The following is a 16,600-nucleotide window of genomic DNA, read 5'->3' as shown; positions in this document are numbered from 1 at the left end:
GTCAAGAAAAATCCGGAGTGGAACTGAGACATAATTGCAAACAGGGAACATAGGAAACTGAGACAGGTGAGCTAAGGGCATCAAATACCAGAGTCTGTGACAGAATCACAGCTGGGGAACCTAAAGTTGCTGAGGTTGCTATTTGTCAGTGGGAAGAACACTGGTAATTCACAGTAATATTGTGAGAATCCACTAGGCTCCTGAAAACAGAACCCTTATATGTTTATTTGGTGAGGTTTGTGTGTGTGTGTGTGTGTGTGTGTGTGTGTGTGTGTGTGTGTTTATGTATTTATATGTGTGTGTGTTTTTCGAGTTTATTTTTTTTAGCTATAGGCACTTGTATGTGTGCGCTCATGGTTATAGCAATGTATACACATTTATTATGGCTGCTTGTAAAACACTCGGTATTTAATTCCCATATACCCACTGCAAAGGTTGGTCCTGGATGTTATCTAATCTTACTTGATCATTAGTTCAGTAGTTGGATACAACCTCCCATTTTCTTTCTCAACTCCCATCTACAAATTCATCCTTTCCTTATCTGTGTCACTTTCCTCTCACACCTTCCAATCTCTTAGCTCTTCTATCATATTTTTATTTCTTGTCTCTTTTCCTATCCCTTTCTATCTATTCATTTCTTTTATACATAAACTATTAAGATAAATGTAACTGCTACAGCATTCCAACATTTTTACATTATGTTTCCCCTTCACCAGGGGTTGTTCCACAGGATTTCTAAAAGTTAGAGTTTCTGTTAGGATATTGATTGGACTAAATCTCCCTGTATCTCTTTCACTGTCAATTTAAAATTTCTCCCCCCAGTCACTCCTCACTTACCCTCTCAAACACTGTCTCCCTACCCTCTCCTTCCTTTTTTTTTTTTGGTTTTTCTCCGGTACCGGGAACCGAACTCACTACCTTGCGCTTGGCAGGCAGGCGCTTTTGCCGCTGAGCTAAATCCCCAGCCCCTCTCCTTCCTTTCTTAAAAACGAAAGCAATTATAAAAATTTAATTTTTCCTGCTTTTCTATTTTAGCATGTATATGTTCATGAGCAGTTGTATGAATGCTGATAGACACTTTCGTTTCTCTACTACCTTACATCAACCAACAGATTTTCCACCATCAAAAGTCATTGCTTCAGTCTTCTAACATAGAATTTCTGCTAGTTTATAAACTTAATAAAATCACCATGAAAACTTTCCTACTTTTTACTCATACATACTTCCCTTTCCCTCTACCCCTGCACCTATCATTCCAAACTGCCTCCCTGCCTCGATATTTACAGGTATAAAGATATTATCAAAAACTACTTTCTCCTCTTCCATTTCCTTTTGTTACCTTTTAATCTCCCTCTGATTTTCTCAATTTTTCTTCTTTAGTTTTTCAAATTCTTTTCTCTGTTATCCTCCAGAGCTTCCACTACCATTACTAATCCTTTGTATCCCTGCAATATTGAAAGGGTATAAACTTGCTAAACAAGTTTAGCACTCCACTACCCTAAATTATGTATCAGTATATGATTGATTCTTTGGACGTTAGTATTACCAGCAGCTGTTCTCTCCCTGCAGTTCAGTGCTCAGAACCAATCTTTTTCTTTGAAAAGTTGAGTAGGTGTCTGTGCACTAAATCACACCCAAAACTAAAGGCACATCACAGGGAGAAATGCACTTACAAGAGAGATCTCTACTAGAGTGACAGAGCTTTCAGGCCCTACTGATCCACAACATTTAACAAAGAAGTTCAAAAATCATGAAAGAAACAAAGCAACATGATGCCTCAGAAATTGATTATTGCCCAAGGGATGAGGTCATGAGCACCATAGTAGAGGAAAGTCTCAGGTAAAAAAACTCAAAAGCAAAATGTTTGAAGATCAGAGAATAATGCATGAAGAAATTACCAGAATATTCCATGAACTCAAAGATGACATAAACAGATAAAGGATTTAATTATTCAGAATTTTCATGAGATTAAAGAAGACACAAAAAAACTGTATTAGAGACAATGATGAGAAATAAGAATGACAGCCTTAGAAAAGAACTACGGATTCAGCCTGGCAGTTGGCACATGTCTGTAATCACAACACTTGGGAGGCTGAGGCAGGAGGATAGCATGTTGAAAGTCAGCCCTGGCAACTGAGTGACTGAGTAAAACTCAGTCTCAAAAGAAAAAAAAAATCAACTACATAAAGGTCTGGGCATGTAGCTCACTGTGAAGGCCCTGAGGTCCATATCTACAACCAAAAAAAAAAAAAAAAAAAAAAAAATTAGTGACGATGAAAAGGAATCAAGCAAAAATCCTGAAAATAGAAATTATAATGTAAAGGCATGCTTTCAGATAGGACTAATAAGGGAGAGATTATCAGGACCTGAGGACCGCAGTAGTGTCACTGGTAATTTGTTTCTTGCCATTCATGGGTTTTAGAAAGCACAAGTATCAAAAACAAACTGTTTTGGGTGGAAAGCAAGTTGCAAGAGACTCAACACCAACAAGTCTTAGCTTGTGTGCCACGTACTGAACAAATGATGCACAAGAGAGCAAATTTTTGCATCAAAATATGCCAAGAACCAAAGTCCATAAATTTCAAAGCACTTGCATACCAAAGATGACTACGGTAGATCACTTACTCAGTGATACTCTAAAAGCAAGAATGCATGAAAGGTGGATACAAGAGCTAAATGACTCTAGAAGACCAAACTGATGAATTATCCAAGTCAAGGAAGGGATGGAAAAGAAAACTAAAGTTATAAAAATCTCTTATAAAAATGGTTGCAGAAAATATCCCACATCTAGAGACTAAAATGAACACTCAAATAAATAAGGCACTTAACCCCAAATAAATATGATCAGAAAAGAATTCCATAAAACATCAGAGTCAAAATTCTAGAAATTTGTAATAAAGACAAAATGAAAGCCGTCAGAGGCTGACGTCAACGCAGGCGCCAGAAGTGCCTCCTGGGAGAGTGGCCCTGGCGGCCATAGTGGCAGAGGCAGCGGAGAAGGTAGCGGTGGCCCATGGAGTGCTGTATTGGGTGGCCCTCTGGTCCCCTGGAGTCGTGGTTGACAGAAGACATAACATGTAGTGTTAGGGACAATATGACTATGACAGACTTCAAAGAGAAAGAGTACCTCCTCGGAGTCATCCCAGTGGTGGCTGCCATAGAACACTTGATATTGTGCCAAACAATCCACTACTGCTAGGAAAGAGACCACCAGTGCTAGACAGACCTGGTGAAGGAAGCTACAGTACATATTACAGTGATGTTGCTTATCAAGAATACAATGAAGGCCGCAGTACTTCTCATGATGGAAGAAACGGTCCATCTCAGAGAGGAGATGAATCTGGTTATCGATGGTCCTGTAATGTTGATTACCAAGAGGATGAAGAGCACTACAGTTTTTCTCATGATGGAAGAAGTGGTCCACCTGAGAAAGGAGATGAGGCTGGTTATCGTGGGTCAACATATGATCATTCTGCAAGCTGCCAGAGTCGTTACAGAATCTACTCTCTGAAAAAGTTCTGGAATGTTTTTCCCTGAGTACCTTTTTTTTAGATAGATTCTCACTCTATATTTCAGACTGGTGCTGTTATGGTTGAAACATTGTGTCAATTTGGGGAGTCTAGAGGTTTGGCTAAGTAACTCTGCAGGAAGCCAGGGTGCTTACTTGTATACATCCTGAGCCTGTGGAAGAGGAGGGCATGGAGATTATGTGAGAGCTACACGCCCCTTAGGTGAGGGTAGCCTGTTTACAAAGTAAGGCAGGGAAAAAAGCTGCTTGCCGCCATTCCTCCGGTTTGCTCTGGCTGCTTTGCTGTTCAGCTGCCATTCCCCCCTTTGCTCTTGTTGCTTTGCTACTTTCTGCCTTGGAGCCAGCCAAGTATGGACTGAAACCTCCACAAACTGTAAGCTAAATAAACCTTTCCTTCCTTCATTTTGGGCGTTGGGTATTTTGTCTCAGCAATGAGAGAAAAGTAACCAAGATACGTGCTAAACTTACTATGTAGCCCAGGCTCACCTCAAATTCACAGTGGCTCCTGTCTCAGCCTCCCAAGTGCTGGAATCAAAAGTGTGTGCCACCACCCTCAGCTGGAAACTTTCCCTGAGTATCTTTAGGAGGTGTGATAAAATATTCAATTAATATTCAATGAATGATGCTACTGAGTTTTACATAATGGATTCCCAGACTCACAAAATATTATGTGTTATCTTCCTTTTTCACTAGATTTGGCACTGTGTACATTTTGGCTCTTCTGCAAGATTAAACTGTCAGTGAAATGTAAACAATTTGAACTGATTAGTGAAAGAGAGGTAGCCCCAAAAGCACCACTAAAGAAAATGACAAATGAAGACCTTTAGAACTGCTTCAGAAAATGGCAAGAAGAATTGTATAAGTATGTTTAACTCAAGGAGAATTACCTTGAGGGATTTAATGGCAATGTTTCTTTTACTGTAATAAACTTTAAAATTTAACCATTCAGTGTATCTTTTGAGTATACTCTATGTGGTCATTTAATAAATATTACTTCAGTTCTTCCAAAAAGTAAGATCTTTTCCTTTTCCAATACCTTCTTCAATTTATTTCTTCAGAGTACAGTAATTTTCATTTTAGAGGTTTTACTTTTTCCTGGTTAGGTTATTACCTCTGCATTTCACATTTTAAAGCTATTTTGAATGAATTATTTTCCAAATTTTTGTCACTGGGTTCATTATTACTGCAGAAGTATGCTATTGATTCTTTGTATTGATTTTATATTCTGTCAAATTGCTTAATTTGTTGATAGGATTTGTTAATAAAATCTTATGGTGGATATTGTTGGGTATTTTCATGTAATGAATATCATCTGCAAATAGATGATTTGACTTCTTCATTTTTTATTTACATCCCTTTTATTTCTTTCTTTCCTGATAAAAATGGCTAAATTTTCAAGAACTACATTGAAGAGTGGCAGTAGCATATACCCTTGTATCATACCTGATTTTAGAGGGAATAGTCTCAGAATAACTTCATTCAGTATGATTCCCACTGTGTATTTTAACATATGGCTTTTATCTTTCTATGATAAGGCACCCATATACTTATTTTCAACAAGGTCTTTATTCTAAAGTTACATTACATTTTTTTGGAGTATTTTCCTGCATCTTCTGAGATGATCATGTGATTTATACCACTAATTTATATTTATGAGGTGTATTGCTTTTATTGTTTTACCTCTTAGGTCAATGGTGGAGTGAGACAACACATGGAGTCTGAGGTTGCAGGAAAGATCAGATTTTATTCCATCTACCTATTGGCAGACTGACATCAGAGTGATTTCAGCAACTACCTGGAGGGAAACTGAATGTATATATATAACTGTTGGGAACAGCTGAAGCTAGAAATTGCTCATATGTGCGGGGGTGAGACAAGGCCACAGGGACTAAAGTAGTCAAGCTACCTCAGTCTTGAGAAAAACATCCTGCCTAGACAATTTCAGTCATTAGTTGCGAGGCAACCTTGTGTCTCATGATACTAACTTTGCAAAACTATGAATAAACACCCCTACTGCTGTTGTTCAGTCCTGTTTTCCCATCTGGTAAAGAGGCTTCCACCTGACCTCAATCTTGTTTCTTGTCTTCATTTTCTGAATACCCTTACCATTTCTCCCTGGGACCACTGAGAACCATGCAGGTCATGACAATTTGGCACCTGAGCACGGGCCCTGGGTAAGGAGAATTGGTAGGTGGGAGAACACTTCTTAAATTTTTGTGTGCAACAGGATGGAGAAGTGCATTGCTAGGTCAATATTCAGCACAGGAGTGTTATATTCACAATTATCAAGTGTAAAGAGTGGGCCATGGAGGTTTATTGAATTTAATATATATATATATATATATATATATATATATATATATATATATATATATCTATATATAAAATAATAGGACTCAAAGCAAAAAGGAGAAATTTATATTGAATTACTAGTAATTAAAAATGGGACAAATAGAGTCTCAAGAATCAGAGGTAGGTAGAAATGTTTCTGACATGCTTGATTCCTGTATTTACTTTTCTTTTCTGGATTGTGGTTACAATCACAGAGGATTTGCCTTGAAGGTTTTCTTTAAAATCAAGTCCTGAGTGGGAGTGGGACAAGGAGAGTGGAGCAATGGCACTGCACATAGAACTTGAACCCTCTCGCCTTGCTCATACAAATAAGGAAGGAGTGATGGGAGACGAAAGGGATCCTTCCCTACCAGAGGAGTGTTTCCCCACAAATTTCATTTCAAAACACCAGATGATTTTAACTGAGCCACAGGTGGCAATCCCCGCCTTTTCAACTCAGAGAAATTTTGCTGTGTCACATGTTGGAACTTCTGCCTCTAAGGGAGCAGAGCCGTTTTATCTATCTCCCTTTCAATTGGCACTGAAAGAAGCCAGACAGGCAGGGGACCCCAGGGAGAGATTTCAACATATCTACTCTGTTACTGAAGTCCAAGTCTCCAATAATACAGGGCAAACTATATGTCTTCATGAAGCTACACCTTTTAAAACCTTAAAAGAATTAAAACAAGCTGTTGCTACTTATGGCCCTACTAATCCCTTTACCTTGAGTTTAGTAGAAATCCCAGGACAACAGATTATGGCCTAAAATGGCTGGAAAGAAATACCTAAAGTATGTTTCAGTCCAGGAGATTATTTGTTGTGGAAAGAAAATTTCTTTGAATATTGCACAGACCAGGCAGCTTGTAGTGCTGTTCACAACATAGCCATTATGAAAGATATGCTTATCTGCAAAGGTGCCTTTGCTATGATAGTCAACTGACCTTTGCAAGTATATGAGCAAACTAAGATGGCTGCCACTAGGGCTTGGAGGGAACTGTCTTCAAAAGGTGAGGTATCCCTTAATTTGCCTTCTATGCATCAGGGCCACAAAGAACCTTTTCAAGATTTTTTGGCATGCTTATTGCAAGCTAGTGAGAGGATTATAAGTACCACAGAAGATAGAAAATTAATAGTTCAACAATTGGCTTTTGAAAATTCAAATAAATATGGTAAAGAGGCTTTAAGAGCCCACAAAAAATGGGTTGTATTGGCTAAGATGATTCGGATTGTTGCAGATATTGGTCCCTTATGTGTACAGGAGGCTGCCTTGGCAACAGCTATCACTGTTACTCATTGATGGTCTAGAGGAAAGGAAAAGACAGGGCTGTTTTCATTGTCGAGACAAGAGGCATTTTACCTGAAACTGCTCTGCCACATTTGCAAGGGCAACACAGCCAGCAGGTGTTCCTTTAGTAAAGCCTGATGTCTATACTAGATGTAGAGAAGGACATAATTGGGCAACTGAGTGTAGATCTAAAACTCATGTGGAAGGCTGACCCACAGAGGGAAACTCACTGGGGCCTACCTCAGCCCCATCAAACAATGCGGGCACATTCCTCAATTCCTCCCCAGCTCTACCCTCTGCCACCAAACACATCTCTGACCTCAGGTGAGCAACAGCAGACAGCAGATGTCTGAAGTGTGGCCACTACAGGTCTCCAGGGGGTGGGCAATGTTTTTCACCCTAGCAGAAGTGCCAACTTGCTAACCTGGAGGGATGCACAAGGCTATTCTGAATATTTCTCTCCTTATATCTTCCCCCATATTTCAGTCAATCTATGGGGTCATGACACAATACAGGATATGGGGAAATTTTTGGTTAGTCTTAACTCCCTGGTGACTCATCAGATGTTGCAACAAGGTTTCTTTCCCACTCAAGGGGTTGGTAAAAACAATCAAGGCAGAAAATAACCTCTTCCAGTTATTCCTAAAAGGGACTAGTTTTAGTATAGGCTACTCATCCTCACATTTTCAGGAGGGGTCTCGATCTCTTCTCCGACCCCATGGATGGTATCCAAGATAACTTCGATGTCTGAGATTCTGTTTGGGTTGCTCAGTGGCCCCTCACTCAGAAGATTACAACAGCTCATATACTGGTTAATCAACAGATAATGGCAGGGCACCTAGAATGCACCAATAGCCCTTGGAATACCACAATTTTTGTAATAAAGTTGTTAGGAAGATGGAGATTGCTACAGGACTTGCAGGCAGTCAATTTCACTATGGAACCTATAGGAGCACTACAACCTGGATATCCCAGTCCTGTAGCTATTCCTTTACATTCTTTTCTCTTCTGGTGATTGATTTAAAAGACTGGGGTTTTTTCTATCCCTCTCCACCCCCAAGATAAAAAACGTTTTGCTTTTAGTTTACCATCTATTAATAATCAGGCCCCTATGTGCCACTTCCAATGGTGGTATCTGCCACAGGGAATGGTATATAGTCCAACACTATGCCAAGAGTCTATGGCTCCATTTTTTCAGTATGACAGGCCTATCCCTCTGCATACATTATCCATTACATAGATGACATTGTTCTAGCACATGAATCCCCATCCACCTTACACCAAATATTTATCCAATTAGTTGATACCCTTCTCAATGCAGGCCTAATGGTAGCCCCAAAAAGGGTGGAAACTTTGGCACATTTTTCAAATTTGGCTCACCTTACCCAACAGAGACATATTGTGCCTCAAATTGTACAGATCCAGGTTAATCACTTTACAACCCTAAATGATTTTCAGACTTTACTTGCTAACATTCATTGGCAACACCTGGCTCTTAAGCTAACTACTCATGATTTAAGTCCTCCCTCTGACATTCTGAAGGGATACTCAGCCCATATTTCTCAAAGAACATTTACACTTTAGGCTAAAACTGCCTTAGATAAAGTTAATCTGGCTCTTTCTAATGTTCATCTCTCTAGAGTTGACCCATCTCTGCCAATACTTTTAATTGTTTTCCCAACTCAGTATATGCCCATAGGAGTGTATAGCAATCTCAGGATCCTTTACCATGGTTTCATATGCCACATGCTCCACATAAAACTATTACTACCTTTCATGATGCTCTGGCAGAACTGGTCAAACATGGACGAATGCATGCTATTCAGCTCTTTGGTCATGAGATACAAATAATCATTGTTCCTTTTTCTTCAGTTCAACAAAAGTGGTAATGCAATTTTCATCTTCTTAGCAATCTGCACTGGCTAACTTCCATGGTGTTATTGATTGTCATTATCCTTGAGATAAATTGATTCAATTTGCTTCCATAACACCCTTTGTCTTCCCTTCAAAAATAGCTCAGTCCCCATAGCAGGAGACATCTTCATCTTCATGGAGGGGTCATCTTTGGGTAGGGAAGTTATGTAATGCCTCTTCTTCCAGAATACAGGATACAGGTTTCTCTTTTGCACAAAAGACCGACTTACAAGCAGTCTTATGGGCTTTGCAAGATCATTCATCCACTTCAATTAACCTCTTTTCAGACAATGTTTATGTCTGTGGTGTAATGCACCACATTGAAACTGCCACAATATTCACTGGTCAAGAAGATCTTTTTCAACTACTTCACACTCTCCAGGTTGTCATAGGGTGATGTCATGTTCCCTGTTTTATTGAATTTTAATCCCAGTTGCCAGGACCTCTCACTGAGGGGAATGCTGCTTTAGACAGTTTGCTGGGTGCTTTCACTATTACTCCTTCAGACACCATTCAACGGACTTCAGTTTCTCTTGCCACCTTTCATCAAAACGTTTCTGCCTTACTAAAACAGTTCCATTTGACCAGGGAACAAGACCAAGAAATTGTTAAACAATGCTCCTCGTGTATAAAACACTTTTCCTCACCTTCTATCAGGGTCAATCTCCAAGGGCTACACCCCAATCATCTTTGGCAAATGGATGTTACTCACATTCCTAAATTTTTTAATGCTAGGTCCACATTTCAGGGGACACTTCCTCAGGGTTTATTTTTGCTTCTGCCTGCACTAGTGAAGTGTCTAAGTATGTCATTGCTCATTGTTTGGATGCCTTTAGTGCCACTGTCTGACTACAGACACTTAAAATTGACAATGGCCCAACATATACAAGTGCTAATTTCTAAAGATTTTTAAAAACTTTTCATATTTCCCTTACCGTGGGGAGTCCTTATAACCTTAAAGGTCAAAGAATTGTTGAACATGCTCACCTTATGATCAAAACTGAATCACAGAAACAAAGGGGAAAATCTTTCCTTACAAAATTCACACTTCATATTATACTTCACTTAGCAATATATACTATTAACATTTCAAATTCTACAAATGATAGAAGTATAACAGTAGAAAGACAATTCCATCAAGTAAAAGAAAAAAGGCTAAGAACGGTCCTTTGGAGAAGTCTCCATACTAGACAATGAAAGGGACCCAGTGCACTACTTACATGGGGTAGAGGGTGTGCTTGTGTTTTCCAGAGAATTCTGAGTGACTTATTTAGGTATCAGAGCATGCTATCAGGCTGGATCATGAATCCAGATCTAGAGAAGTTGGTTCTACCTTTTGGGGAGCTGGTGTGCAGTTTTGTGACAGTGACCCCTCAAAAACTGCTCTACAGCTGCTAGACAAGGATAGGGCTAGATCTAACCTACAGCCTATTGAAAATATTGACCCAGAATGCCCAGGAGAAGATAACCAGAATACAATTTAAATGTCTGAGTAGATGATAGAGTATATAGAGATAACTGAGCTAAAAGTTACCAGCATTCTTAAGACAGAATGAAATGAAAAATATGAATATTCATTATACGTAAAAGATTCTATTCTTTCCAAATTTTTCTGATAAGAGATCACTGCCAACTGATGAACAAAATAATCTGACTAGTCTACTTATAGTAATAAATTTCAGAAATTATAATAGAGTTATTATATTTCAATTTGTTCAAAAATATATTTGAGTGCACTCTGATTTTGTAAAGACGTTTGTTTATTCTGTATACTTGTTTATTTGTATGTCATTCTGTGAACATCTTTTCCCTTTTTATTTGAGAACAACAATTTTTCTCTTTCATTATTTGCTCACTATACAGTTTGAGTTATAGACTTAAAAGCATGCTTTCAGCTGAATTACCAGCTGATCTAAGTGATATTAAATTTGGCTTTCTCACAGCACATAAAAAAATTAAGATAATTAACAAAAATTCCTTATAATAGGGAGAGATTATTCAACTGGACTCCAATTGGTGAATAGAGGGATAGCAAACCTTTATTCACAAATAAGAAGCCCCCAATAATCTCTGTAGTCTCTTGGGAGACACCCCTAATCATTTGGTCATTGGTCAAAAGATAAAGTTTTTCAGAAAAATTACAATAAGGTATTCTCATTAAAGATACTCTTGATACAAAATTAAATTAAGAAACAAAGGTTTTAAGATTGGTATGACAGTGTATTATTGTTAATCTCATAGTATATTAAATGTATTCATGATTCCAGATGTATGGATCCTCCAAAATGTAAAGCAAAATTGCTTATTGTGATAAGACTTTTCTTTCATATTTATACCTCTACCTTTAACAAAAAAAACTTGTGATGTACATTCCATTAAAGGACAACTAATTAGGTAAAAGCTTCTTATGCATTAGATAGAGATAATTGGTTAAAAGGGTTATGTTATGTGAAAATGAAAATTTAAGTATGTTACAAAATGTCATCATGATTGCCATGCTATAATATTATGTATGGTTTTGATTTCTAAATTTCTGTGTAAAACTATGTAACTGTTTTCTGTTAATACTCTACAAGGATTTAAATATTAGGATATGCATGGTTGTTAGAAAATAATGGTGGTATTTTATGCTTTAAGGTGTTTGATATTCGGATAAGATAGTACTATTAAGCTTACTGCCTCCCTTACAATGTAATGTCATTAATCTTCTCTTCTAGATGTTTAACTGAGGTTTGGAGACCAAAAGTTAGAAGAATAGATGGGCTAAGAAGATAGCCATTATTTTGACCCTAGCCTTCTGAGGTCAGTGAGGACTCAGGACATAAGAAAACCTCTGTTGTGACATCCTATAACTCAGCTAAGACTCTAATTTTCTGATCAAGGAGAGTATGGAACCACAGAAGAAAGTGATAAACATTGTACAGAATGCCTAAAGAGAGTCACCAGGAGAGAAAAAATCTCCCAAGCTTTCACAGAAAGCAACTTGAACAAGCAATGATCATGACTCATTCAGATGGCTGACACTGACAGAAGAACTAAGAGGTACTGTACTTGGTCCCAAGGTGATTCCTGAGGAGTCCTAACTAATCTTGATACATAGCAAAAAATTTACTTAAAATTTTTTAGGACAAGTCTCATTTTAACTTGATCTTAAACATCCAGCAGAAAAGTATGACCATAAGACGTAGAAAAAACCGTGCCATAATAATATGGTAGCTGTAAAAGTTTCAAATCACTAACAACTTCTGACAATTGCCAGCTATATTGGTAATGCACTACTCTTATGCATTATTGGACTGTGTAGGGTTAAAGTGCTGTATACAAGTACCTAAAATCTTGGACTGGAAATCTTTAGCTTAAATATGTAAGTTCACTAAACGTGAAAAGATTTTCTACAGAGTTCTCCAAACACAGCTTCTCCAACTGCAACAGAACATCCATCACTTATACAACTAAATAGAAAAGAGAAAGATGTTGTAAGCAGCTGAAGCTAGAAACTGCTCATATGTGTGAGGGCAAGACTAGGCCACAGGGCCTAAAGCAGCCAAGCTACCTCAGTCTTGAGAAAAACATCCTGCCTAGACAATTTCAGTCATTAGTCACTAGACAACCTGTGTCTCATGATACTAACTTTGCAAAAATATAAATAAACACCCTACTGTTGTTGTTCAGTCCTGTTTTCCCACCTGGTAAAGAGGCCTCCACCTGACCTCAATCTTGTTTCTTGTCTTTATTTTCTAAATCCCCTTGCCTTTTCTCCCCAGAACCACTGAGATCCACATGGGTCATGACATATGACTTTTAGGTTTGTGCCAGGATTTCTAAGAGTCTCAAAGAACGCACACGGAATATTTGAAGTCAAAAATTGCAAAGGCAACCAAGCCAGTTATGAAAATACAAGTGGCGCCAGGATGATTTTAGGACCAGTCTTGAATATTTTTTATTGCTCTTAATTTGTGTTTGCAGAGTTCATGCCATCGTTAGTACTAGAGAGTCTATTTTATATGTGAGCAGCCCAGGTCTCTCTCAGGTCACTCCTGGCCAGTCCTGACATTCCCAACTTTTGTTGTTATTTATGGAAGGTGGTGGGAAAGGGCACAGAATTTCTCAAAGCTACTTCAAGCATAACAAATTGGTTGGCAAAGACAGCCTAATTGTGAGAGAAATCTTGAAGAACATGCCTATACTGCAGAGAAGTCAGTGCATTAGTCTGTTGGTATTTGCTTGTACACAGCTCTGTACAAACTGAGAGAAAAACTGAGAAGACACAGAAATCCAGACCTAGAGAGGAATTGGAATAGCTATATAGGTTGCTCTAGACATAGAAATACAGAGCCAGCCATTTTCTGCTAGAGTAGGATTGCACCAATTCAGTAAAGAATGAGTTAACAGCAAGGTGTTTGTAAAGGTAATTTGGATTAAGTGAAGCTGTGGGAGAAGAGCCATACTAACTGGGCCAAAAATCATAGGTAAGGGGAAGGGAAGAGTCTAATTAGGGGTATGGTAAACACAAGCACATGGGAAAAGTATTCCATCTCTTAGGCAAAGGAAATTGAGTTGTTTTTTCTGTAAGACTGAGAGTAAAACCTACAGAAAATGTATAGTAAAATAGCCTTTCTATTCATTGAACTGAAGAATAAGGGAAAAGTCACTTAGGTATTTTCTGGAATTCTAGTCAGCCTGACAGATGGAGGGGATATTACTTGCGACTTCCACATGGAGGAGAGGTATGGTACACAGTCATCAGGACACAGCTTTACTCTGGAGCATTGAACAGCCATTAGAGTGCAATAGATGACTCTGAAAAGTTCAATCAATTTGTCTGCAGGAATCAGGAGCTTAAATCCTTAATAAAAACAAATTTATTAGCTAGGTTATGCCCATAACCATGAGTATCAGGAGAAGAATAGCAGCATGTCATGTTTCTTTTCAGAGTTATTGTGAAAGTAGGACATATTCTCCAATAGAATTTTCTAGGGCTCGAGTGAACTCCTAAAAGACCAATTGGGATGAGGGAGACCGAGCCTTTGTGATGCTGAAGTGCAAATTTAGAAAGATGAGTCTTAATGAGATTGTTGACTCTTTTTTTCTTGCCAGAGGACTGTAAATAGTGTGTGTATAAATTCAGCAGGATCCCAAGTGACTTAGACATCTCTTAGGTAACTTGACTGTTCCATTATCTGGTGTAGTGGATGTGTACAGATCAAAACCTTGGAATTATATCAGCCAAAACACAGTGGATAACAGCCAGGGCCTTCTCTGAATCTTCAGGGAAAGCTTCTACCCTCCGTGTAAATGTGTTTACCCAAACCAGGAGGTACCTTAGCTTCTGTACTCACCACATGTGGATGAAATCAATCTGCCAGTGCCGTGTTGGAGAAAAACCTATAAAAACTATTGTTTGACAAGTAGTCTCATGCTGGCTTGATATGTATCCCTTATTAGGAGTAGCTGGAATACAAGAGAAAGGTAGATATCTAGGTCTAGAAAAAGTTATCACCAGGCCCTCCTTGCACGCACCCTGCACCAAGTGAGTGAGTGCTCCAAGAGCTACTGGTCCCGCCATTTGAGTCTGTGATTTACTTCCACGGCTGTGGTTCCCAGCTGAAACTCACAGAGAGAGCCAGGTATTTCCCATCTACTTCCTGGGAGCAGATCGGGCGACCCAGGACACCGCCACCATTACAGACTGAGTCTCTGCCCTCTGTGCACCCCTGGCAGACAGGAGGTCCTCACTCGGAAGCCCCAGGGATGTCTCTACCTGGGGTGTGCATGTGGCCCCTCTGTGTGCACGCCCTGCATCGAGTGAGGGAGTGCTCCAAGAGCTATTGGTCCAGCAGTTCGAGTCTGAGCTTTACTTGTGCCCGGACCCCCTGGGGGAATGCAGGCACTGGCAGTCTGTGATTGCTGCCCGTCCAGCCTACATCTGGTTCCTGTATGTGTCCTGAACTGACTGGAGACACAGAATCAGGTGGTTCACAAATTGTAGACCCTGCAGTTTGTGTCTGGGTTTTGCCTGTACCCAGACCTGCCTGGGGACATAGGTCCACAGGGCCAGGATTGTCACACCAGTGCAACCCAAGTCTGGGCCATGCACGTGCCTTAAACTGGAAGGGGATGCTGGATCAGATGGTCTGCAATCAGCTGACACCAATGCCTGTGCCTGAGACCTGGGATCACTAGATACACATCAACAACTGCCAGAAAACTGAATATTAAGTAGTGCTTCTCAGGGATCACTGAGGGGCAAACCGAACCAACAGGAAAACTAGGGACACTAGTGGCCTTTGCTGTGCAGCCACTGAAGAGAGAACTGAAATTTCTGCATCTGGTAGCAAACATGACAAAACGAAGGACTAAAACACAATCTCAGAACTGCACCCCACTCAGAAAAAGTCCTGGAGACATCAACATAGGAGAACTTGATAAATACATCCCTGAAATAGCTGAAATGATTGCGATGGAAGTAAAGAAACAACTCCATAAGTCCATAGAAGAGATGAGATCAGAAATAATCTCTCAGGCAAAAAGTGAAATGACAAGAATAATGAAGGAACTGTTCGAACAGTCTGAAGAAGAAACATATAAGAAAATTGAAGAACAAAGGCAATGGACAGAAGCATTAAATGAAAAGTATAGAAAGGACTTAGAATGCATGAACCAGATTCAAAAAGACTTGCAAGAAAACAAAGCTTCAATTGAAAGCTGCCAAAACCACTTGAATGAAGCTGAAGATAAAATCTCAGACTTTGAAGACATCATGGCAGCTAGTGACCATGAAAGAAAGAATCTTGTAAAATCAACAAGGATGCAGGAAAAGTCAATTCAACCGCTGCAAGATGAGGCAAACAGGAATAATGTACAACTTCTAAAAGTCAATGAAACAGCAGGAGGCAACACAAGTGACGTAAAATAATATTTGCAGAAAATTTCCGAAGTATGGAAACAGTACCTGATATACAGGTAAATGACACATATAGAAGTCCAACCAACCAGAACCAAAATAAAGCTACACCCAGACATATAATAGTCAAGTTCCCAGATCTCCAGCAAAAGACCAGAATATTAAAAGCTGCTAGAGAAATGAAACAGATTACCTATAAAGGAAAGCCCGTGAGAATCACGGCAGACTTCTCAGCACAAAACATCCAATTGAGAAGAGCTTGGAGCAAAGTATTACAGGTCATGAGACACAACACCTTCCAATCAAGACTGAGGTATCCTGAAAAACTATCCCTCAAATTCAACGCAGAAATAAAATATTTTCTCGACACAGAGTAATTGAAGGACATCATGAGTGCCAAGCCAGCATTACAAAGAGTATTAAAAGATATTCTGGACAGAGAAAAATCTGACTGCAATTTCAAGAACAACAGTAAAAATGAAACATCAAGAAGAGCAAGCAAGTAAACAGGTAGAAAAAGTGGACACCAATGCAAGTAAATAACATCACAATGATAAATCAGTACATATTAGTTATAACTATAAATGTAAATGGTCTCAATTCTCCAAGCAAAAGAAACAGACTGGCAGAGTGAATT

General features: G+C 39.1%; 1 protein-coding gene across 1 annotated transcript in view; it reads left to right on the top strand.

Annotated features, from left to right (window-relative positions):
• Positions 1-1,750: 1,750 nt before the first annotated feature.
• LOC102027673 (2-oxoglutarate dehydrogenase, mitochondrial-like) overlaps positions 1,751-16,600 on the top strand; it is a 27,487-nt gene continuing 12,637 nt past the window's right edge. Inside the window, 3 exon segments of the mRNA XM_013507525.1 lie at positions 1,751-1,839; positions 2,901-3,023; positions 3,108-3,451. Coding sequence (XP_013362979.1) covers positions 1,751-1,839; positions 2,901-3,023; positions 3,108-3,451 — 556 coding nt within the window.

The sequence above is a fragment of the Chinchilla lanigera genome, unplaced genomic scaffold (genome assembly GCF_000276665.1).
Source record: "Chinchilla lanigera isolate Chin_1 unplaced genomic scaffold, ChiLan1.0 scaffold00128, whole genome shotgun sequence".
NCBI lineage: Eukaryota > Metazoa > Chordata > Mammalia > Rodentia > Chinchillidae > Chinchilla > Chinchilla lanigera.
The sequence above is the reverse complement of the archived record's forward strand: the minus strand, read 5'-3'. Positions and strand labels throughout refer to the sequence as shown.